This window comes from Mastomys coucha, unplaced genomic scaffold (assembly GCF_008632895.1).
Source record: "Mastomys coucha isolate ucsf_1 unplaced genomic scaffold, UCSF_Mcou_1 pScaffold15, whole genome shotgun sequence".
Taxonomy (NCBI): Eukaryota; Metazoa; Chordata; class Mammalia; order Rodentia; family Muridae; genus Mastomys; species Mastomys coucha.
In genome coordinates, this window is record NW_022196897.1 from 5210666 (window position 1) to 5233567 (window position 22902).

Consider the following 22902-nt stretch of genomic DNA (forward strand, 5'->3'; position numbering starts at 1 on the left):
ACTCAGAAATCCACCTGTCTCTGCCTCCCAAGTGCTGGGATTAAAGGCGTGGGCCACCACTGCCCGGCTTTGTTCCTCATTTTTTAAAAGAAAGGCTTTGGATTTGAAATGGAATTAAATAGAGCCTTTAAAATTAATTTTGGAAGAAATAGCATTATGGTGAGCTTGAATACCAAGAATCTCAAACCAAGAGCCCCAGTGTGTCTTTTTAGACTTAGGATTTATCTTATATTCTTCAGTCATATTTTAGACTTTTATCTATTTATATTGCTCCATTTTGAAGTATAATACAAGAAATGGATTATTTTCCAAAATCAAAAACTATAAATGTATTTTTGAAAACATCAGTTTGCTGTTATCATTGTTGACTCTAACACCTTTATCCCTGAGTAAACTTCCACGTTTACTTACCTACTTACCTGAGCATTTTGAGGCAAGATCTCAGTATGTAGCCCAGTCTGGCTTTCGATTCACACGCCTCCTGCCTCAGCCTCTCGAGTGTTGAAATGACAAGCATAGGTCATGAAGTGCAGCAGTGATGTTAATGTTTGTGTAACCATCGTGTCTTACTATCCATTAGTACCTCTAGACCTCTGGTCTTGTTAAAATACAAACCTCGTGGGCCACATAGTGACTCCTGAATTTTCTCTTTAATATTTAATTGTTTTGTTCACATCTGCTGGTTTTCACGGTGGTGTTGGTTTATTTGGTTTGGGCTTAGCTTAGAGAATGGGGTCTCCTTCTGTAGTACAAGCCGACCCTGAAACCTTCTGGCTCAGCCTCATGAGTGCTGGACCTACAGGTATGTAGCATCACAGTTGGCTTGCACTCATATTGTTAATCTACCTGAGGTTCACTTTTGTATAGGGGCTAAGAAGTAGACATAGTTTTTTCTCTTACCACAAAAGGTAGCCAGTGACATTAGCACAATTTATTAACTGTCCCATCTTCCCATTTTCCCCCCACTAACTTGAATCAACGCTTTTGCCATATGTTAAATTCTTAGACATACTAGAATCTATTTCAGGCATCCTATTCTATCCTATTGAGTATTTTAGCTCTCAATATAAACTGACTTATTCAAATGGTTTTCTAGTATTCCCCTGTCACTGATCTGTAGCCTCATGCTATTAAAGATTCTTTCAGGTAACTCCTGTCCACAGAAACTTTGAAATTATCTCAGCCAAATTCTTAAAAGTCTTTTGGATTCTCACTAAAATTGGACAGCATTTATATGATAATTCTGGGAAAATTGAAATTTTAACCTGCTAAACTCTCAAGCCATTTACCTTCCAGGTTTGTAGACTCTTCAGGTCTTATATTTTGAAATCAGATTTCAAGGATTTATGCACTTTATCTTGCCTGTTACATTGTCTAATTAAGAAAAAAGGTTTTTAAATTGAGACAATATTTTATTACTAAGTTCAAATTGTATGTGTGTTTATTTTGTGTATATAGGCATAAAATTATAACATTTGGTATTGTCTTTTGCTGATCTCTGGAAATACAACATGTCCAAACTCATTGAAACAGGTTCAGCTGTGAGCCTGGAGGGAAGTCTGCACTTTGATCTAAGAATTGAACTTTTTTTTCAGCTGAAATTTGCAATTATTGGAACACTAACTGAAGTAGCTTCAGAAATATTACCTCAGTTTTTTCTTGCAATTAAAGATAATATCTAAGATGAAATAAAAGCTATGACTAAAGCCATTGAAGGATTATCATGCTCAAGTCTTACCTGACTAGAAAGTTTAGAAGCTTCCACGGCATGTTCAAAATCTGGTCTTCCAATTACAGAGGGTTCTTTATTCACGAAGCCCTGGCCTTTCTTGTACTCTGCCTAAAGTGAATAATGTGAAAATTTTAATATTCCTACTTTACATTATATTAACATTAATCAAAATACAATATAACAGTCCCTTAGCCCATTAAAATTACTTTACACTAAATACCAAATGCTAAAATAGTGACTGCTGCCAGGCAGTGGTGGCGCACGCCTTTAATCCCAGCACTTGGGAGGCAGACGCAGGTGGATTTCTGAGTTTGAGGCCAGTCTGGTCTACAGAGTGAGTTCCAGGACAGCCAGGGCTACACAGAGAAACCCTGTCTTGAAAAAATACTAAAATAAAAATAAAATAAAATAGTGACTGCTAAAGCAGAGATTCATTCTTAGTAGTAAAATATTTTTTTTTATTTTAACCTAAATAGCCAGTCTTAATCATCTTTACATTTATCTCTAAAGATTCTAAGAGCTTTTCTGGAAAGTTAAGACTCTACACTCTTATACAGATAACATTTATCATTTTGTCCATGAAAACAGGCACTTGGTTACCAAGCAGTTGAATTAGTTTCTTTATTGATTTTTAAGGGGCATGGACTTATGTTATTCCAACAGTTCACTTTAACCAAGACATTTGACATGCTCAAGCAAAATGGCACTAACTTGGAAAAGTCTCACAGAGAGCACAAGTCACAGACATGGCATGCAGGCAATGTGGAGAAGTGAAGTGAAGTGCTGGGGGAAAGGAATGATCGGCAAGTCACCAGCAACAGACGGGAAGAGGCCAAGTGGAGCTCCGCTCCCGGATGGGAGTGAGCTGTGAGATTAATCAGGATCAGAGGACTGACAAGTCTGGTTTCCAAGCTGAGACATCTGAATGCAATCATATACCCAACAGTGTGTGTTCCTCTAAAAATACATTAATACTAGGCATAGTCGGCCTGAACATGGGCAATTCATGCACATCCCCAATAATTTGCATATTCAAATACATAACTCAGGACAAAAGTGAGATGTCATTAATTCAAATGAATTGATTATGTTAATTGAATTAGTCTTCCATCTATGAATGCTGTGCTCACTCTCCCTCCAAAATAAAGAGAAATCAGATTTGCACAAGATTAAGAGAAAGAGATTACATTGCTTATGATCTTAGAGATCTGAGTTGCCTTCTTGATGTCTGGTCTGTCCAGCTCCGCTGTATAAGTGTGGGTGCCTTGGGCATCTTTTCTGTAAGAAATCTGTTGAAAGAGACAGTTTCAACTGGGAAAAGTGTAACTTAGTCATTTCATTTAGTTACCTTCACTTCTATAGAATCATTTGCCCTTGCCATGCTCGCTTTGAGAACACACTGAACTTAAGTTACCTTCTTCATATCTTTTGTGCAGATCACTCATCTCCTCTGATATATTAGCTCCCTTTATATTATCCCATGCCCATCAATGTGTCTAAAATAGATATATACTCTTGAATAGAAGAACAGAATTAGGGCACAATCAATCTGAAGGGATTTTTCTGTATAATCCTGAGTAATTTTTGTGCTTATCCTCTCAGCCAATATCCATCCATCCATCTATCCATCCATCCATCCATCCATCCATCCATCCATCCATCCATCCATCCAGAGAATGCAGGACAATTCCTGACACACAAATGCATAGTATTGGTCCTCTGGGAATGACAGATGGTGAAGCTAGGCAACCCCATTCTCTGCCCTGGCTGCCACACCTTCCTCTTCCTTCCCAGCTGAATGCTTCAGATGTCCCTGCCTAGGGGGCACTTATCTCCTAATAGATTAAGTCATTACTAATGGTCTAATTCTATAAAAGAAGAATTGTATTAAGGAATCTTGTCCTTCTGAATGTATACTAGGCATAAATCAGTCTCAGGGTGAGAAGTAGAAATTTAAAGAGAAAACCAGACAAGTGCTAACAAGTGTGAAGTACTTTAGATCATTCAGCTTCTTTCCAATACCTGGACTGACAAATGGGTGCGAAGATCAGAACAGAACTAATACAGTGCCTGATGGACACCATCTCCTCGTCCCTCTGCTTCTCTGTGTCGTGAAAAGTGTCTTAAGTTACAGTCCTAGCTGTCTACAGTTCTTGTCTATTAGAATATATTCTGCTACAGTTACAATGTAAAGTATATGGTGATTTTTAAATCTATCTTTATTTTTTTCAGAACACAGAAGGATAGAATACAGACATATGAACCACAAGACCCCTGCACAAAGGACAGGACATATTCCTAATGTTGCCAGCGAAGTTTCAGCAGTGGCACCATATGGCCTACTCATTAAAATGTTACATCTCTGGGCTCCACTTAGTCTTCCGTTGCAGAATCTTGGTAAGTGGGCCCTAGGAATCTGATTCTAATGAACTCCTGATCACTATGACCCAGGATTAGCAGCGTGGACCTACTTGGCTTTTTTCTTTCACTTTGCTGAGTTTAAGGAAGTCCCTGCTGCTTTTCCTCACTTCTTCCAGTGGCAATAAGCAGGAGTGAACACACTGGGACATTAGCACTTCAGTAGGTTCCAATGCACTGCATGGCCTCATTTCAGTGAAATGCGACGCTTCCGCTTCATCTTTCATGAACTTGCAATAGTCGTCACACCATGACTATTTTTAAAAACTTCATTTACTATCATGAACCTGCCTGACATATGAAGACAGCTTTGATACAATTGGAGCAATTTCATAGAAAGCATCTGTTTTCTTTAGTGCTTAGATTTTCATTAGCTTTGCCTTCACTAACAATTCTAGGTAGGTTTTGCACAAACAAGTAGTAAAAGAAATATTAAAAATTAAATGAAAACTCAGTTATTTTGTGAGGTAAGTTTTAAAGGATCAGGACTCTTTAAACAGGGCGATTTCATTGACTACGAAGAGTAATGCACTCCTCTACAAATGACACAACTCAGTTAATGTCTACACTGGGTTAAACATAAGCTGCATAAACAAAACCCAGTCCTCAGGTGAAAACAAACCAAATTATTATCCACCTCCAAGACTAACTGCCTCTAAGTTACTACATCCATGTGAGAGCCACCAGGGGGGAAATGGCTTTTTGTCTAGAGAAGAATGGGGGGAAAGATGGAAACCCACACTTTCTGAAAAGAACTGCAACCTTTCAGAAACCACGGCTTTACATGGGTTACCTAATTATATGCTGTTCCGCCTAATGACTGCGTGGTGTGAGGTGAACCGCACAAAGGCGGCAGGAGCAGGATTCTGAATAGGGCCCCATCATCCATGTAAATTGCAAATTAGAGGCCAGCATATTTGACTCAAAACAAATATTAAGATTGACATGAGCTGCACATTCAAACAGGACTCCACGGGGCCACGCAAGAGAAAAGCGCAGGATCCAGATCATCATCTTCTGGGGCAACACTGATGGGGGAAATGCCACAAGAAAGGGAGGCTGCCATCCAGGACACTCTCAGGTTGCAAGCGCTCCATCACACCCCCAGTTAGGATAACCAATTCCTATGCAGGGTGGCAGCATGACCTCCTGCATATATTATTCGTGTGTGTGTGTGTGTGTGTGTGTGTAGGTGTACAAGTGGATATGGAGGTCAGAGAACAACCTCAAGTGTTAGTCCTCAGGCCCCTTCTACCTTTTCTTCTGGACAGTTTCTCATTGGCATGAAGCTCCCCTGCCTGGCCTGTGAGGGATGTGTCTGTTTCTACCTCCCACCTTGCTATTGCTAGGATGGTAGATGTGTGCCATTATACTAGCTTTCTCTATGAGTTCTGGGTATCCAAATGCCATGCGTCATCACTGGGAGACAAGTGCTTTCCTGATCGCACCATGGCCCCAGCCCCTAGTATCTGTCATTTGCAAACTGCTTCCCCTTCACTACTTATTCATCTTGAGTAATGCAGTAGAACCAGGCTAGCCAGTCAAGTGCCAAGCCCATTTAGAAATCATGATAAGGCTCTAAGCAGGACTAGGGGCATCCAAAGGCCCTGAGGAATAGGGAGAAAGTAGCATTTTTCTTTCCTCTGGGATCAGCTGCTATAAACATAGCTTAAGGTGGAGACAACAGTTGACTCTGAGTCCTCACAGACACCGTCAGTCAGAACTGACCCTGGACGGAACCGGACAGAGCCAAACTATGGGGCTAAAGAGAGCTTCTTGTGAGAATGTGAGGGGGGGTGTATCCAGCTTGCCTGAAGGAAGCTTGAGCTTTCTATAAATAGCAGGTCCTCCAACTCTAATTACAACCATGCATTTTGTACCTTGGATTCAGCTGTAGATTAAGAACATTTGCAAAAAACAAATGCAACCACTATTAACCTAGAACTTAATTAATGTCTTAGGTGCTCTTAATAATCTAGATGTGGCTTAAAATATGGGAGCAGATATATAAACTCATAAGCAGATAATAGTTATTAATAATACCTAATAATATATGCTTAATATAATACATACTTAATAATATATGAGCATATATAATATGCCTATATAATAATATATGCTCTTATATGTAATATTTGAGCATTCATGGGTTTTTTGTATGTACAAAAATCCTAACTCCACTCCCCCATGGATACCAGCGTGAGACTGTATATAAGCCAATAAACTCTCCATTTTACTTGAGGTACACAGAGATGGACTCTCATCTCTAACTCTAGAGATATCAATTCATGGTTTTCAGCAGAATCATACCCATTCTTTATGACCTCCAGGAAAGCAGTGGATCCCACCAACCATCTGGCTCTGGACTGGGCCCTGTTTCACCACATTCAGCTGCCCTGGCCTCATGCCTATGTAATTCTGTTGTTTCTCAGTTCCCATGCATTCTCTCCTTTCAGTATTTCTGTTTCTGCTGCATACAGGCAATATCCTTTGTGGGTTTCTTCATTCATGTAATGTGTTCAGTGTGTCACATGTTGTGTTAAATATTTTATGTGCACTAATTCTTTAAATGCCCATCCAATCCCTCTTAAAACTTGTCTAGACTTAACTGGGCTATATCAACACTTCTAGGACTGGAACCATTTCCTCCAGGATCCTCTTCCCTTTTTTGGTATGGGTTAGAATGAGCCGATAAATGGAACACTCACAGGATTTAGAAAGGAGAATGAAAATGGATGCTTTGGTCTCTAAAGCCAAGCAGACACAGATGCAGGGTGCTCATCAAGCTCTTCAGGATTATATAATGGTCATGTGGCACTCCTTGGTTGGGGAATTCATAAACTGATCAAAAGTAAAGTCTCCACAGACAGTCCTTGGAGGGAAGTAATACACTTGGAGAAGAACAAAAGGCTCCAACAGACGCTGGCAAGCTTTGTGCAAGCAGGCAGATGCAAAGGCAACCAATCCAAATCGCTCTGACACTCTAGTGAGGAACCAAATAGTTCTTGGTGAGGCGAAACCAGACAAGAAAGAAGACTTCTTAGGTTGGTGGAGGAGAAAGGAGGGGAGTAGAGGCTACAGGGGACTGCAAGGGATGTCAAAGTGTAATGCTCTGAAAGTAGCCTTTTATAACCATTAAAAAGGCTTCTATCGGAGTGCCTTTGTAGGCACCTCAAACTGGCTTACAGACAAGGATTGCTTGTAAGCACTGCAGACAAAATTCACGACCTCCTTCATCCTGGCAAGCACCATTAGCTAAAGCACAGCCTCCAGACAGCACCTCTCTGCTTTCAGTTACATACTGTTTTCTATGACAGGACATAAGTGCTTTGAATATAAGTAAAGGTATGGCTATATGACAGATAGGAAAAAACCTTCAAGTTCCAAAAGATGGAATAAATCTCAGAGTTCCATCTAGAACAGTCTATCACTATTGTCACATTATTAGACAATTGATAAACATTTTCTTTTTTACAATTCAACCTCATCAGACCACAGCCTTCTGCAGAGAGAGAGAGAGGTCATTCTAATGACTCTCTCTGAGAGATGAACCAAATACTACTTTCTTTTGTTTGTTTGTCTTTGTTTTTTCGAGACAGGGGTTCTCTGTGTAACGGTGCCTGTCCTGGAACTCACTCTGTAGACCAGCAGATACTACTTTTGATGCTAAATCCTGAAACGCTGTTATGGTAAGTCCCATAGGAAACCTCAGAAAGCCATAATCATTGTCCTAGTATCATTTTGCTGAATTGTCCACAAGCTTTTCACTTTCTGAAGGGATCAGAAACTTAACTGCTGATACGCTTTTATTAATCTTAAGAAAGTGCATATGTCATGCTTAGAAAAACAACATCAAGTCTGAACAGTTTTTAATGCCAATTGAACTGATTAGCAATACAGACTTAGGAAAGCTGACCAGAAACTAAAACTAAAAATGGCTACTTGAGATGCACTTGGCTTACAGCAGAACGACTCTCTGGTTCCTGTCTACGTAAGGTTGGTGAGAAGCAATAAAAGAACTTGGATTTTCATTGCAAGCATATGTTCTGGGGAAAATCATTGGTGAAAAATACCCCCAGTTTCTCTAATTATAGTAGAAAATGTGCCATGGACACAGCCCTTAAAATATGAAAGAATTTAGATAGGTAGTCAAATCATTTTTTTGATGACAGTATCAACAAGAGGAGGGTTTGGGGACTTTCTGAATTTGCCTCTCCAACCTGACACCCTTTTCGTATCTATTTCATAGTGAGTTGGCCCTCTGAACAGTTGGACTTCTTTTTATTGGTCCTAGTTAACTGTCATATCATCCTAAACTCTCAAATCACCCTCAAAGCAGGAGAAAGGCCAGATAGGCCTACTACGTCATGATGAAAAGAGACCTCTTGGGAGCTCTTTAAAGATGTAGTCTCATTTAAAACTTGAGTGAACCCTTAGAGGCAATGACCACTGCTTGCCTCCTCACTTGAGAGACCGGAAAGTGCACTCTTTGCATAAGTAACTTGTCCAGAGTCATCCATGCCATTTGGCAAAGCAAACAGTGGCACCAACATCTAAAGCCAAACTCCTTTTCTACTGTGAGCGCCAGTGGATTCCATCACAAGAGCTGTGGATTTTCCTCTCTGGTGACCACTCACTACAGTTTTCAGTTATACAAGAGATTCCCGCCACCTACCCCAAATACTATTCTTCTCTTTAAAGCTTCTGGTTATTTGAAGGAGAAAATCTTATTGGACTGTCAGAGTCTTGCATTTATCCATAAATACTTAGAAAAAAAATCACTCTCTTTGGACCACTGAAGAGCATCCAAAGAAGTGGAAGGGCCAGACAAGATGCAGCAAGAGGAGCTGCAGAGTACAAAGGCCAGTTTCAGCCAGCATCCAGAGTTCAAAGCCCAGTCTCTCAGCCAACAGAGCTTACAAAGCCGACTTGATTTTTGTGAATATATGAAAGGTAGCAAGTTAACTTTCACTGTTTACAGAATAATCTGATTCACTTTATCTATCTTTATTATTACCATGGTGTGTGTGTGTGTGTGTGTGTGTGTGTATGTGTGTGTGTGTGTGCCCACCTAAGCACTTATGCCATAGCATGTGTGTAGAGATCAAGTTCTCTCCTTTCTACCACATGGGTTCCAGAGATCTAACTCAAGTCAACAAGCTTGACAAGTGCCTTTCCCCATAATGCAATCTCCCCAGCCCCAGCTTCTATTCTATATTGAGTCACTTATGTCCAAACAGAAAAGTGACATTCTGCATTGCAAAAAAGCAGTGATGCTAAATTCTACTAGAAAATTCTGTATCCAATTCTCTGGTCTGAAGTTTCCTGGGAGATAATATTTTATGTTTTATAAGCGGAGCAGAAGGTGTAAGTCCTAGCTCTCCCTCTCCGCGTGGCTTCCAAGTACTGCATTACATTTCATACTGTAAGGACAGCAAACGTATTATTCTATGAGGCCTGACTCGGGAAGAATATAAACGACGTCAAGGTGGAATACAAATATCATTTTCACTTTAAATCTGAGTAAATAGTCTTAAACAGTTTCTAAATCCTATTATATGTACAAACTTTGCAAGTAAAGGTTGAGCCAAGTCGTCAGAGGAATGTAAGTAAACAGATCCTTCTCCGTAAGGACACAGTATTGAGTGGAGGAGGAGAAGGCTTAATGCTCTGGGTCCTCCATCCCTCAATCGCAGGCCTTTTAAAGGAAAAGAGGGCTGAGATGGTAAACCTGAGTGTTAGCATAAGGAACTTCAGTATTTGAGTCTCAGTGAACAACAGAGATAGACAGATGGGGATTCTCCAGCTCCATGGACACCAGCTTCAACCAGAGCACAGTAGCCCACTGTGTAATTTCCAGCTTCCCATTCACATTCAAGTTTTCTTCAGTGTCAAACAGTGGGAACTCCAAGATCTGAGTTCTTTTTTCCTGTAGAGCACCTGAATTCAGATAACAACTTATATCACTCCACCCTTTTAATTCTCATGTAAAACCTCGACTAATCATCAGTGGTCTTTCAAGGGAGGCAGTGGGGTAATAGAAAGGGGAGAATTAAGAGTTTGATTCCTTTGGTCTGATTTCATCTGTCTCTAAAATGAGACATGACACAGCATTGTTTTAAGAACTGTGAATGACCAGTCTTGACACAGTGCCTGGTATGCGCCTGAGCTGGCTAAGTGGTAGTTATAAACACTATGGCCCCCTCTATAAGCAAACAATGCTTGCAAACCTTTTCCTTAGAATAACAGCCCTGCTGACAATTTCAGACACTTAGCTTCTTCAGCTCCCACCAGCACTAAGGCATCCATGAGAATGCTTTGGTGTTGGAGTGTCTGAGCCATAATGTCAGGCCTCACTCTGATGTTAACTTAAAACTGACCTGATGCAAATTAATGTCATATAACTGTGTACAGCCTGCACAGAAACAGCTACAGTGTTTTAGCCTGAGGGCCCCAGACTCTGTTTTGAATGCTTGGTGACCTTGAAGACTAGGAAGATTTTGGGGAGTGGGGCCTGGCCAACAGATGTAGTTGGGCTGGGGCAGGATTTTAAATGTTCTAACTGTCCCTGGATCCAGTCTAGTTCTCTCCGCTTTCTAGTCCGAGACCATGTTGACAACTATGGCTTACACTGCTGGCGCCATGGGTACAGCCACTCCGGAATCATAACTTCCCTCCCAATATGACTGCAGTTTCTCTAAGACCGTGAGCCAAATAACTCTTTACTCCCAAAAGTGATGAGACGGACACCTAAAACGTAAAGACTCCCTCTATAAGCCTAGGCCCCGAATGCAGTCAGCACAACAAACCGTTTACTTTGAAATAAAAGTTTGTGGTTTTAGTCCTCACAGAGGGGGCCATGTGGTAGGGTGGATTCTAAGGGAGATCACACAAAAGTGTCAGGAGTGCTTGTGAGAAGGGGTGGGGGACAGGTTCTAGGACAGGATGAATCAGTACCGACACTAATGCATCAAGAACCTAACCAACAGCTCATATGGTTTTAGGCGCCCGGAAAATTCACAATTCTGCTATAGCTTCAGGAGAGATTATTCTTCTAGGACATGATGGTCGGGGAAATTGGTAAAATGCATGGAAAACCGATGAAGGAACGTGTTGTCTTTAATCTGCTTCTTTCCCCAGCTCCTGCTTCTAAGCCATCAGGAGCCTGCTTTGGTAGCTCATATCTATTGGGTCTTAAATATAATAATTTGAACCAGATAAGCCTTCCAAAAGGAAATGCAGTAGAGAACCCACAACAAGAGTTTGCAATTCCGTTGGGGCCACTGATGGCAGTGGGGCTTCCTTCCAGTAGCCCTGCCATTCTGGACCAGAGACCATGAACTTCCCCTAATGTCAAGGAAGTTCAGTAAATGCTGATAACCAAACTGGCACAGTATCCACACTTGTCCTAACTCAAAGCAACGTAAAGGCGTTCAGCAAGGATTTAATGACAGTCACCATAAAAATTCAAATAAAAGCATTAAACCCTTGTGAATAAAGTGCTATAATATTTTAATCTCAACCAAATAATCCCAAATCTGTTCCCCCCCCCCAGAAAATTGTTCAGAGTGAGCTTCTTACATTACTCTGGTGCCTGTTGACCTCCATGGCGCGTCTGACCTCTGGTGGTTCCTTCATGCAGGCGTAACTGCAGAAGCCTTTCTCAGCCTCATGCTTCTGCTTGTAAGCAACCTTTAAACACACACAGGGATGAGATCCACTTCGAGCTGTGTCAACTCTGCTGTAAATTCCTCTGTTTTTCTGGCTGACAGATGCATTTGCCTGAGAGTCTGTAACACGATAACACCCACAACACTCCCTTCTCCTGCTGCAGTTTAGATTCATAACTCAAAACTTGCAGTTTATCTCTAAAGAAAAAAGCCCTTGAACAAAAGATTAAAAACCTCAATTTTATTTATCTGTCTTCAAGCTTGGCTACAGTTTGGGGAAAATCTCAGTAACTGAGAGCTTGTGGGGTTACAAATATCCAAGATTTAAATTTTGAGGGTGCAACTGACCAAGTGAAGGGGAATTAAAAATGTGTCAAACTGAATTATTTACTTTAAAGCTATATTTTAATTATTTTTAACAATGTGTACGTCTGTGTATCTGTGTGGATGGAGATGCCCTAGGAGGCACTGGATACTCCTGGAGCTAGAGTTCTAGGTAGTTGTGGGCATTGGGACAAGAACTCTAGTCCTCTGAGAAACCCACATGCCCCCTTACCCTCTGAGCCATCTCTCCTGTACCGTGGACTATTTACTTTTAAATGAAAGGTTCTGATTTCATAGTGGCATAAATGATTGACTGGTATGACATGGCAGATGATTTATCTTCATTAAATTCCCCAGTTAGGGAGAATATTGAACATACAGCCACAATTCTCAGCTAGGTGGAGCCTAGTCCTCCGGTATGGATGATGTCATCCCAGTACTGCCCATTGCCACCATTCTCGGCTTGCTCAGCATGGGCTAGAGAGGGGTTGGGATAAAGATGCCTCAGGGGGTGGCATAGCCAAACCTGACAATAAAACTGGGAATAAAGAAAGTCGAACAGGAAGTCTTCCCTTGCTCTCAGCCTCTATAGCCATCTTAGTTATTGCCTTCACTGTTCCAACATTTGCATAACCACCTATTGTCTATCTTCTCACACTGAAACACACAACTGTTCAGCTCCCCAGCTGAATCCCACAATAGCATCTGGGGAAAATAATTAGCATCCGTGACTACCTGACCAACAAATTAACAAATGAGTAAATGAATAAAGGAGTGAATGGGAATAGTAATAATAATAGGAAGGAAGAAAAGAAAAAGCAATTTGAATATTTGCTAAGAGTCAAATTATGACAAGCATGTTAAAGGAACTTAATTAATTGCTTGATGTAAGGAAATAAAAGCCAGTAAAAATAAATACTAGGACAATATGCAGCAAGAGCAAAACAGAGTCTACTTTCAGTGAAAAGAATACAGTTAAACTTAAGGAAGAATTTGTCACCAATATGAGCTCCTTGGAAGCTATTTTGATATCTTATACATCTTTTAATATCCTGTGCTTATCAGAGTAAATAACACAGGATAGCAATGCAATGAACTTTTAGTAAATACATGAGTAAATGAGTTTATTCAGCATTCTCATAAAGCCACACTCCTCATAGGAGTTTGTAAACAGAGATGGCTACCCACTTAACTTTGTTAATACAGCATTCAACAGGATTAAAGTGGTAGGGCTATTTTTCATAAACAGCCATTGACTCTTACTGTTTTGGTGTGTTATCAGCTCTTGACATTTCAATGGCCTCTCTGGCTCTGTATTTTAAGTTTTCTTGAACACTTCTCCTAAAAGAGCTTTCAACTGTGTACTCTTTAAGCTGTATACTCTTTCATAAGCTCTGTTGAAAGTTTCTACTTTAATCAAACCTCCAACTTGTGTTCCCTGAGCTGAATGTCTATAGATGCAGGAAGAGAAACTACCAGGCAATACAGAGCTTCTGATAGGAGGAGACAAGCTTCACTGGCTTTGAGCCTTCACCCTGTCCATGAGGACCAAAGAGCTGAACTTCTGCACTTTCCAAGCTGCTCCCAAGATGCAATTGCCAACTGACCCAGCTCTTTCATAAGGTACTTACAATGATCTGACTTCATTTCATGAGAATTCTGTAATTAAATCCCAGTTATAATCTTCCAACTACCAGATGATAGTAACATATCTCTAGGTCATTCCCCTTTTTCCAGCTTTGTGGGTATTTCTTTTAATTGACATATTCAAGTCTGATTTAGTCCTATCTGGTCAGGTTCCTGGATCCAGTTCTGTATATCTGGTTAATTACCAAGAATCAAAGACAGCACTTCATATGTACCAGGCATAGTCATCTTCCTATGGTGTGTCCCTCAGTTTACTCCAAAAAGATAAGTAATTATGATGAACATCTTTACATTTTCAGCAGTTACATAAGTGAGGAACCCCCTTGCAGGTTAGAGTCCATTATCACAGTTCCTTACATTTTATATTATGCCTCTGAGGAAATGGAGAGTTTAATGAGTAGCCAAGGCTATAAAACCATGAAAACTTGTATGTGATCTGTTCTTTCCTCTTAAATGAAAAGAGCCAGCATGTCTATCTCCTCTTTTGATAAATGCTTGCTATAATCTGCATTTTAGACTGAATTCCACAGGCGTGACTTCATAAACATAACTAACACAGCCGACCATTTTGTGAGTTATCATAGAAATAGTGACTCATCCAGAAACAATTTGAAAAAGCACTCTTTCTTAAAGAGGATACATAATTTGCTACTTTCAGCTTTGAAATAGTCATTTCATTTATAGCTGCTACTAAGCAGTGCTTTAAAAACTGAGCTCGCATCAGGCTGCAAACAGCTGAACTTTACTTGATCATAGCAATTTTCTTCCTTTAAATAGCTAGTGGAAATGATGTCACACTTATACGTTTTCTGATAAATTTAATTTCTTAAGGATTTGTCATTTGTAATGTTTCTCTAACTTCAAACTACTTTCCTCACACTTCGAGTACACTCAGAACAGCGAGGAGCTGCACAGCCAAATCAGAGTGCATGATCAGTAGGTTCAGACATTCCATATAAATGTGTTCACATAGGTGAGATGTTTACATTTTCCTTTTAGTAGATTTTGTTTTGAGTTGGGGTTCTATGTAACTGAGACTGACCTACAACTTACTATGTCGCTAAGATGACCTTGAACTTACTATATTGCTAAGATGACCTTGAACTTACTATATTGCTAAGATGACCTTGAACTTACTATATTGCTAAGATGACCTTGAGCTTTGATCCTCCTATTTCTCTCCCAAGTACTGGGGATTACAGACGAATGCCTGTGTTTCACTTCCAGTAGATGTTTGCAACACACATACACACTGACATCTGTGAACTGCAGATACAGAAGCCTATGGCCACAGTGCTACAGACACAGCATCAGTCGGTTCAGTCCCAGTGACAGTTGCCTGAATCATTTCTGTGATGCAGAAGCATTCATCCCTGGCCTGGAAAAAGCCATGAAAGCAAGAATCCTATATATTTAAGGCACAGTCCACTCTATTCTTGGGTTTCTTTAGGGTCTCTATTTTTATATAACTCATAAATTGGTCTCCAGCAAGCATTAGGGCTCCCTTTCTCATTTCTTCCTATCAATCATATTCTAGAAGAAAGTATGAACCTAGTTTAATTTCCTCCTTCAAGCTAGTTGCCAGGGTGAAATAGCTACTTTAGTGATTCTGAGTTACAAACATGCATGAGAGCTATCAACACATAAACTTGTTTACACTTCAGAAGTGTGGGAATACTCCCTTAAAGTGAGCCAACATAGAAGAATTCTGAATGTGCTCCTCCTCTCAAATCCCTTATAGCAGATTCCAAACTAGGATATACTGCTGCTTTTTGACTAGACATTTTGTTTTCTTTGTAGCATAGATGACAAAACAACAGACTTGGGTTAAACATTCAAGTTTGTATGCAACTTCAGAGAAGAGTTAGTTGAAGGGTTAGGAGAAAGTGGACTATGAAAGTAACCAGGAAGACACTTGCTATTCAAGTCTGAGGATATCCCAACTTTGATCCTATGCATCCATAGTTAAAATTTAGTTATTACACACAGACACTCACAGGTAATAACACGTCTTTCTTCCCTTTTAATTCCAGGAAAATTTGGAGTCACAATCTTAATAGCAATAATAGGAATAGATGCATACAAATCTAAAGAGACATGATTACAGTTGTGTCAGCTTTTGAAATGGACACTTCTGAAAAATAAAAAATTCTCTCTTAGAGCAAGTTGGAAGTTAATCACAGGGGATGTATTTATAACTTGTGGTGTATACAAGTCCACCTACGGTGTCTATCATAGGACAACATGGTAATGATGTATGTGGTAACTTATTATAACAAAAACATGGCCAACTCTAAAAATCCTGTAGTTAAAAAAAAATCTTAGAACTCAAGTATCCTGTCTTAGTTAGAGTTTCTATTACTGCTATGAAACACTGCAATCAGAGAAACTTCAGGAGGAAAAGGTTTGTCTGTCTGGCTTATACTTTTACAGCACTGTTCATTATTGAAGGAACTCAGGACAGGAACTCATCCAGGACAAAATCATGGAGGCTGATGCAGAGGCCATGGAGGGGGATGTTGCTTACTGGATTGCTCAGCCTGCTTTCTTATGGAACCCAGGTTCACTAGCCCAGAGATGGCCCTACCCACAAAGAGCTGAGCCTTCCTCCATCAATCACTAATTAAGAAAATGTCCTATGGCCTTGCTTACAGCCCTCATCGTATGGAAGAGATCTCTTTCTCTCAGATAACTTTAGTTTGTGCATTGACATAAAATTATCCAGAACAAATCCCAAACTATCACCTCACCAAGTACAAACATAAGAATGCATTCCTTTTCTTTCTTGAATAATTGTAGTTGTCTCACATCAGATGTTGTGTTGTAATTATGTTATGGGCTTTGTTAAGTAGCCCATATCATCAACAAATAGCTAAGTGACCAGATGTTGGCAGGGCAACTAAAAGACATGCTCATCACAGTCAGCCATGCAGAAGCTCACTATCATATGGTTTTAGACTCATCTTGCACACTTGAGATAGATTCACTGCCAGGCTGAGGACACACTGGATTCATAATACTAAATTTATAATAATGAACTACTACTTAAAGATGGTCTAAGAATGCTTCTATGTTTAGAATTTTTCCAGAATAATCCATTTGGGAATTATTTCAAATACAAGGCAGCCTCTACTTTTAAAAAATCTAGAGAAAAAAGTAAATTTAGTGAAACAAGGAATATGGCACATGGCTTCATAGGGCTAGCACCTGGGAAGCTGAAGGGGGAAGACTGTGAGCTGAAGTTCTGTTTGGGCTATATAATGAGTGTGAGGCCAGCCTGGGCTACATTTGAGGCTATCTCAAAACAAAGTTTTACAATATATTTTAAAACAAAAATAAATTTAATTAATAAGAAAGCAAGTAGTAGGGCTGGAGTGGTGGCTCAGCAGTTAAGAGCACTGGCTGCTCTTCCCGGAGGTCCTGAGTTGAATTCCGAGCAACCACATGGTGGCTCATAACCATCTATAATGGGATACGATGCCCTCTTCTGGAGTGTCTGAAGACATCAACAGTGTACTCATATACATAAAATAAATAAATAAATAAATCTTAAAATATAAATAAATAAAAAGGGAGAAAGTAGTAGAAACGGCCGGAGAGAAGAAGTGCAACTTGTGTTGAGGACTCAGACTTTGGAGGCAGATTAGCTAGCCATGTTCGTGTTCTGGATCTTGTTTTTCCTGCATGTGTGGCCTTGCGAAAGCTATTTATCCTCTCTTGTTTCTACAAGCCTACAATGGGGATAGCTGGTGGAGTGTTTGGGGGATCAAATATAGAGACGTGGGAAGCACATGGTATAGCACCTGACCTAGCAAGCACCCGCTATAGCAGATGTACACTGTGCATGGAGAACATAAGCCATGCAGAAGGCAGATTCTCCTTAGGAAGGAGAGCAATATATTACTGAGGACGGCTCCGCGTATGGAGCAGAAAATGAGTTAGATGAGGCTCTGCTACAAAGTTAGAGAGCCAAGTGACAGAAACTGGAGGACAATCAGCGGCACCAGCACACACATCAGCATCGTCGCCATTGTCACCACGATTGTTAGATTGTGGTATAAACAAAACAGTGAAGCAGAAAGCATCAAAATATTCTAGTTGGAAATCCTGTAGCTAGAACTTCTGGAGTTGGAGGATATTCATAATGCCTTACCTGTCAATCTTCTTTAAGGGGAAAAAGTCACCCCCCTACACTCCTGTTTTCATGATGATAGTGTTTCAAATTTTTTGCAACTTAGAATCACTGAAATAACTCCTTTCACGTGCTGGAGTCCCTTAATAGTGACTGTCGATTACCTAATGGCAAACACATGCCACAGGATACAACACTCCTAAAACACTGGTCTAACAGAGGAAGCACAGACCTGTGCATTTTTCCAAATCAACCTGTCACCTATTTTCCTGACTTTGTTAATTCTACTGAAATGTTCTTAGCTTTGGGGTCATATATTGAATCAGAGACTCATTTGACAGTATCTATCAGAAGTCCATCTTTGAAAATGTCTGAATGATATTGGAATCAGGGTTTTAAAGAGCAATGGATTGGGCATGGAGCAACAAACAAGCGACTGAAAGCTGCTTTCAGTTTCTGTCATTTCACATCTGATAGTTGTTAGTATAGACCAGTATTTCCAATCTCTGTTTAGTATGTGATAACCAAGATAAACAGTATTCATAAAATGACAAATACCTTCCATAGGTTGCAAATATGACTCATACCTCACTCTGAAGCTGGGATACTTCTCGTGCAAAGACACTGTCAATGGTAGCAGGCATGTCCTTATACAGACAATTGGAAAGATCAGCTTTAATAGTACCTTTGTATTTTGCCTAAGAGGAAACAAAAAGAAAATAAATAGAAGCATTTTTTTTTTGCTATCATAAATATAAAAGAAAGCTTGCTTTAGAACCATTATTGGTTTAAAACACCTGCAGCCTATTTAAATTTACATCAATAAATCTGATAGATGTATTCTAAAAGATAGAAATCTACCCAGTGCATTATGAGGAGAGTTTTACATATGGAAGGACAGAGGACAGTCCATGCTTCTATCTGTGCATTTCTGAAGTCTGTCTGTTGAACGTTTCATGTATTTGGCCCAAGAACAATGAGATCTTCTGAGTTACAAAATGCAAGTCATTAGAATTTACTGCCTAGATCCTAAAGACAGACAATAGTGATGACCTGTGATGTTGGATAACAGGAACCCAGACAATGAGGTACAATAAATATGTCCCAGGGTTCTCTACAGAACTGTGGAGTGACCATAATCTCACAAGAGATTACTGTTTATTTTATAAAAAACTGAAGAGGGGACCAAAGGCTACAGACATGAGACCAGGACAAGGAAGAAGAAACATTAACTTCCTTGATCTGCTCAATACTCATCACGTGGGAGCGGAAACATGCTCAACACAGACTATGGAAAATATTTATGTCTCTAATGGAAAGTTGTTTTTAGAAGATAAAAAACAAATTGACTACTTATTCTCATGAGAACACTGTATAAATGTTTGTCAGATTTGATCCTCTAAACTTGTGTAATTTAATACATACATACATACGTACATATGTACATACGTACATTTGTAAGAGGAGGAAGAAGGCAATTGTTTCTGTATTGAAGCCTTCTTGGCTTTCTTTGGACACAGTGAAAGGTGAAGGGTTCTCTCTCCCTCCCTCCCTCCCTCCCTCCCTCTCCCTCTCTCTCTCTCTCTCTCTCCCTCTCTCTCTCTCTCTCTGTGTGTGTGTGTGTGTCCCGTCAGCCAGCACCATGAACAAGCTCTGGCATTACTTGAACAGACAAACAGTCACCACTTCCTCTTGGGAAAATTGGGTTTGTGGGAACACGACAGGAAACCACTTGTAATTTTTCCTCTGCAGTAAACTCCTTCAGGAACATTAATCGGACACAAATTACACTAAGAGTTTCTCTACATAGGATAAATAATGTAGCTAATACAAGAAGAAAGAACCACGATTCTTTATGAGATGAGACCTCAGGAACTCCCACCCCTCACTCAGAGCTGATTTGAGTGCTGACTGATGGAGTCCCCCACCTCTCACTCAGAGCTGATTTGAGTGCTGACTGATGGAGTCCCCCACCCCTCACTCAGAGCTGATTTGAGTGCTGACTGACAGAGCGTATCTTTCACAGACCTGTAGCTAAAATTTCTGGTAATAACAGAAAATGGACTGATTTTTCTCAAAACTGTACCACATTACTATATAATCCTGAGCATATCATATTTATCTCTTTCCAACACTACTTACAAAACACTAGAGGTCAGACATTTACAATGCTGCTTTATCCATTCTCTTTTTCAAGCTCATTCTCAGACTAATGCAAATCCTCAACATTGAGATTATGCCATGTCACATGAGGATCCACTGGGGACTGTGGCCCTGACTGCTCTCAGAGAATATGCCATGTCACATGAGGATCCATTGTGGACTGTGGCCCTGACTGCTCTCAGAGAATATGCCATGTCACATGAGGATCCACTGGGGACTGTGGCCCTGACTGCTCTCAGAGAAGCTGTGTGGCTTTCCAGCTGGAAACAGTGTTTCCTTCACTCTGACTTCCTAATCAGTGTCTCTCTCCAGCTGAGTCTCATCCCACTCCAAAAGAGCTAACTCAAAATTATTTCTCAAAGATAGCATGTTTGAAGGACTTTGCTGACAAAATTTACTTATTTCCAATATGATATTCAATTATCGACCTCTAAAATACAGCCATTAGGAAATGTATAACTTGAAAGTTCTAAATTAACTAAGCTATCAGAACATTCTGCTACATGAGTAAAAATACTTATTTTTCAAGAGTAATTCTACAGAAAGAAAGGATAACTACAGTCCAAATACGCATATTAAATATAATAACAATATAGGCCAATGACATACAATAAACTCAGTTTTCACATATTAACTTGGTTCATAGCTAGATAATGTAGGTATGACCAGTAGTGTTACTTTTAAAACTATTCTGTAACTTTAATGTACATTTTTATCTATATAAACACAAGAAAGAAAGACACATTTCCACTTAGAGCTTTCTTAGACCCTTACCTCAGAAATAAAAGCACCAATATTTTTTACATGGTTTAGCATGGGGGTGTCAGCCACAAATGTACACTTGTCCTTAGACTTTTTATAGTCTTCTCTATAATGGATCTGAAAAGGGAAATAATTGACATAAGAAGAAAGCAGCAACTCTAGAGGACTTTTTCTCGACAGCAAGGTAAGCAACTCAAGCCCAGTTGTTGAAGTGAAGACTGACGGTATGCACTACACACAGCCATTTCTGAGGCCCAGCCCCAGGCTGCACAGGCAGTGCCACACTGTGAGGGAGAACTTCACTTTCCATATGCAAGCATCAGTCACCGTTAGCCTCCATGCTGAGGGCCCAGGGAAACAGCTTGCTAGGTGAAGGTCCTTGCTCTTCATGCATGGGGACCACCCTCAAGTCTCCCAAAAAGCCAGAGAAGGAGTTCCAACACACCGACAAGGAGACAGAAGCAGAGAATCCACAGAAGCTGATTCTCGGGGCTGGGTTGGGAGAGACCCTGTCTAAAAACAAGGTGGAATGACCTACAACCAAGGTTGTTCTCCAACCTTCACACTTTCTCAAGAGTAATTCTACATAAAGAAAGGATAACTACAGTCAAAATACGCATATTAAATATAATAACAATATAGGCCAATGACATACAGTAAACTCAGTTTTCACATATTAACTTGGTTCGTAGCTAGATAATGTAAATATGTTGCACACCTGTCCACACTTGTACACAAACACACTCATGATACATACACACATGCACACATACATATCATTCGCATATTCTCTCTCTCACACACACATATCATTCATATATTCTCTTTCTCACACACACACATACAAACATGTACACACATATACACACTCACTCGCATACATACATATCGTTCATATATTCTCTCTCATATGCACATAGGAATGTACACACACACATATCTCTCACATAATCTCTCTTTTTTCTTACACACACATACACACATGGCCATACACATGTACACACACATATCATTCACATATTCTCTCACTAATACATGAACATACACACACAAGTGCACCTACATAGCATTCACATACATACAAACATGCACACACATGTACACACACACGTGTACACATACATACTATTCACATATTCTCTCTCTCTCTCTCTCTCTCTCTCTCTCTCTCTCTCTCTCGCACACACACACACACACACACACACATTCATGCACACACAGGTCAAACCTAGGCCTATTAGTCACACAGTCTGTGGCTTGAGACAGTTGCCTACCTTGAAGTATGACACAAGAAGTTCTCAGAAAAGATGGAAAATATTGAGATGTAGAGGAAGAGATGAGTGTATCACCTTTAGCACTATTGTGTTTACAGACTGAATCAGAGAAGGGGGCTTAACCTGTGGCCAGAACAGGCCTATGACTGATTCCCTCAAATCCAGCTTCCCTAATTTATTACCATCCTGTGCTTCCCTCGCACCCACCCCCCTCTGCCCAGCATCTTCCCAGAATGCTCTCCAGGTGGTACGGATCATTCCAGAACACCACTGTGCTGTGAGTGGGCAGATCCACCAGAAAGCCTTCTGGGGGCTTTACTGAACATGCTCAGTTTTCTCAAAGTCACTGGCAAAATGAATCACTAGCAAGCACTACTTGGAGAAAGGCCAGAATTATTCTCCCGTTGGGGACAGATTCCACATGATACACCAGCTCAAAAAGTATCAGCAAATATGGAGAAATGCCAACAGTGTCTTGCTGTCATGTTAACTGCTGGACAATTTGAAAATTGGGTAGGGCAGACTTGAGAGAAGCTAAGAGGATGGCAGTAATTTACTGAAATTTATACCATTCTGTAATGAAGTCGTGTTTATCTACACAAGACTATAAATACGTAAGCTGGAAAAATGTCCCAATTCACAAGATAAATTATATGGTCTTCTTAATTATAATCTAAATGTGATGTTTACTTGAACCTACTGACCAGCTCTTAAGAGGGCATGATTAATATTGATGTAATGGACTAACATTCCATGGAGATTCTCCCATATGCAAATCTG

At 40.1% G+C, this 22902-nt stretch overlaps 1 protein-coding gene across 2 annotated transcripts in view; it reads right to left on the bottom strand.

Moving 5' to 3' along the window:
* The window catches only part of Nebl (nebulette), a 375861-nt gene that overhangs the window by 97486 nt on the left and 255473 nt on the right, over positions 1 to 22902 (bottom strand). Inside the window, exons 6-10 of one of the 2 annotated variants that reach the window (XM_031369078.1) lie at positions 20861 to 20965; positions 18511 to 18621; positions 11732 to 11842; positions 2920 to 3021; positions 1739 to 1840 (exon numbers count right to left, since the gene is read on the bottom strand). The exons of the other annotated variant lie outside the window; for it this stretch is intronic. Coding sequence (XP_031224938.1) covers positions 1739 to 1840; positions 2920 to 3021; positions 11732 to 11842; positions 18511 to 18621; positions 20861 to 20965 — 531 coding nt within the window. The remainder of the gene's footprint in view (positions 1 to 1738; positions 1841 to 2919; positions 3022 to 11731; positions 11843 to 18510; positions 18622 to 20860; positions 20966 to 22902) is intronic. 2 annotated transcript variants of the gene reach the window in all.